Source organism: Triticum urartu, chromosome 4A, assembly GCF_056163025.1.
Source record: "Triticum urartu cultivar PI428250 chromosome 4A, HENAU_Tu73, whole genome shotgun sequence".
NCBI classification, from domain to species: domain Eukaryota; kingdom Viridiplantae; phylum Streptophyta; class Magnoliopsida; order Poales; family Poaceae; genus Triticum; species Triticum urartu.
This window is the reverse complement of record NC_141876.1, coordinates 9,153,953-9,156,501: the sequence shown is the minus strand read 5'-3', so window position 1 is coordinate 9,156,501 and position 2,549 is coordinate 9,153,953. Positions and strand designations below refer to the sequence as shown.

The 2,549-nt window shown below is 60.7% G+C and overlaps 1 protein-coding gene across 1 annotated transcript; it reads left to right on the top strand.

Annotated features, from left to right (window-relative positions):
• Nucleotides 1-233: 233 nt before the first annotated feature.
• LOC147974371 (uncharacterized) lies at nucleotides 234-747 on the top strand. The gene is made up of 2 exons (XM_087520023.1): nucleotides 234-238; nucleotides 336-747. The coding sequence occupies exons 1-2, from the start codon at nucleotides 234-236 to the stop codon at nucleotides 745-747; spliced, it is 417 nt and encodes a 138-aa protein (XP_087376149.1).
• Nucleotides 748-2,549: the final 1,802 nt, after the last annotated feature.

Sequence of the window (2,549 nt, the reverse complement as noted above, 5' to 3'; positions counted from 1 at the left end):
TGGTGTAATCGATCTACAGGATAGCTCGGCGAGAACTCACGTAACTTCAGCGAACGGAAAAAACTGATTGGGAGATTTTGGTGATAGCCACAGGGGCGTGTCGCTCCTGGCTTTTCTTTGTATTGCTTTTTGTTGTGGTACAAGGGGCAGGGTACAAGCATATATATATGCATAGGACAGCCTAGTAGCTAACCGACTTGTACTAGTAATACTAATCCTACTCGGTATCATATATGCTGTACCACTCGGACACATACGCTAATGTGTACTAGGACGTCGGGTTTAATCTCAATAGAATGGACTCGCAACAAGTCCCTGGAGTAAGATTTATGCAGACCTAACCCGCAGTGGTGTGACGACGACAACACTATTGCGTTGTGGTTTTTCGCCACCGTGGAAGGGGCTCTCCTCGACGTCGTCGCGCCGGCCGGCTCCACCGCCCTCACCATCTGGAAGCGCCTCCACGAATACTTCCTCGCGAACGAGGCCGAGCTCGCTATGAATCTCGGGCAGGAATTCCGGGCGTGCGTTCGCGGCGATCTCTCCGTCAACGAATACTGCCGCCGTCTCCAAGGCCTCGCCGCCGCCCTCGCCGACGTCCGTGAACCGGTAACAGACCGTACCCTGACACTGCAGATGTTGGACGGTCTCGGGAAGAAGTTTGAGCTCCAAGCCGCCATCATCCAATCCACCGTCCCGCTGCCCTCCTTCGCCCAGGCCAGATCCGCCTCGTGCTTGCGGAGCTAGCCTTCGACAAGCGGGCTCGCACTGAGGGCGCGCATGTGCTTGCTGTCCACGACGAGCGCGGCGGCGGCCGCGGCGATCAGCCTCCTCAGGCGGGCGGCCACCAGGGCGGTGGGAGTCCCAGCCGTCGCCACCGCATCTCCCAGCTCCGCCGCCCTCCGCTGCTCCTCTAGCTTTCCTCGGTGACGTGTGGCAGCAGCCATGGAGAGCCCATAGGCTTCCTACTAGTGTCTGTTGATGCCGCTCCTTGCCCTAGCTCTCTCTCTCTCACCGTAGCACTCTCTCTCTCTCTCTATCTCTCTCTGCTGCACTCGAATGACACAAGGAAGAAGAAGATCAGAGGAGGAAGAAGGACAAGGGGGCACGGTGGTTTTCTCCCGGCGCAACAACGCCCAACTCCACGAGCTCGTACTCGTCACCAGAGCCATTACAACGCGCCCCTCGCGGGCTTTATACCCGGGGCAGACGCTGGGCACGAACCCCACGTCTGCACCGGCCCGAGCGCACGGTCCGGCCCGCTCTGGCCGCGTCCACCCCGCGCACGATCGCGCCCAGGACGCGGCGAGCCCGCAACGGTCCCGACTCGGTCACCCCGACCTACCTGCACGCCAACGGCTGCCCCTGGTCCGGCGCCACGCATGCACACACAGCGCGCAACCTAGACCTGCCCCGTACACTGGTCGGACACAGGTCAGACCATGGCCAAACACAGACACACGCACACACGCCACGCACTCGACGCGTCCCCCGCGCGCACACATGCACGCCCGACGTGATTGCCGTGGCTTATGCCAACACTCTCCCGATGTTTCTCCACCGGTGAGCCGCGGCGGCCTTCTGATTTCGTGCTCGGGAGGGTAACTGACGCAGAGGCGAGCTGGGGCGGCCGTGTGGCGAATGCAGAGGAGGACGCGAGCCGTGGACTCCTTCCTCGCCGTCGGGTCCTGCGCCCCGGCGGAGCACTTGGCGTCGCAGGGCTCTCGAGGCAACCGCTGTTGCTGTCGTCCCAGGTCGCGACCTTGCTGAAGGTGGCCAAGCAGTTCGCGCTGTGCCGGCCCAACGGCGGTGACGATCCGTTCCAGCTCCTTTGCTGTGCCGCATGTGGACGTGGAGCGCGTCGTGCGTCTCCGCCAGAACCCGCTCCCGCTACTCAAGAAGCCCAACAACGGCACCTACTACTTCCGGTTCCGGACCACCGGCATGCCGTGGACCAACAACGCGTGCCCACGCCGCTCGGGGCCTTCGACCTCGACGCCGGCCGTGGCACCGGCAGTGCCGTCTTCAGCACCGTGACGCTCCATGAGGTTGAGGTTGGGGAGCTGGGAGAAGACGATCCCAAACATGACCATGTACACGCTGCAGCCGTTGTGGCGGAAACAGAGGCGGAGTGGTGCAGCGGCTGTGCCAGGGGGTGGCGGTGGTGGTGCAGGGGAGTTGCGACTGAGGGAAGATGCGGCGCCCGGAGGTGAGAAGAAACCGGCGGACTCTCCATGGCTGAGAAGCAGCGCCGGGCGGTGGCGATGGCTGGTGGATGAGATGGCCGTATTGGACCGGTACGCGAACAAATACAGGGCGTATATGGCCACTATTTGGACCGAAATTGGAGATAATGGCATATGTAGAGGCATGGGAAAGTTGCCAACTTTGTAATGGCATTTTTCCTACTCGTGAAAGTTGCAGTGGCATTTTTCCAGCCCTTAAAATATACACTCCCAGGAAGACTGAACTTGACCCGAAACCATCAAATGCCCTTAATAGAGAGTTGTAGCACTTGAGAACCAAGGCCCAAAATTCATGTACTGCCT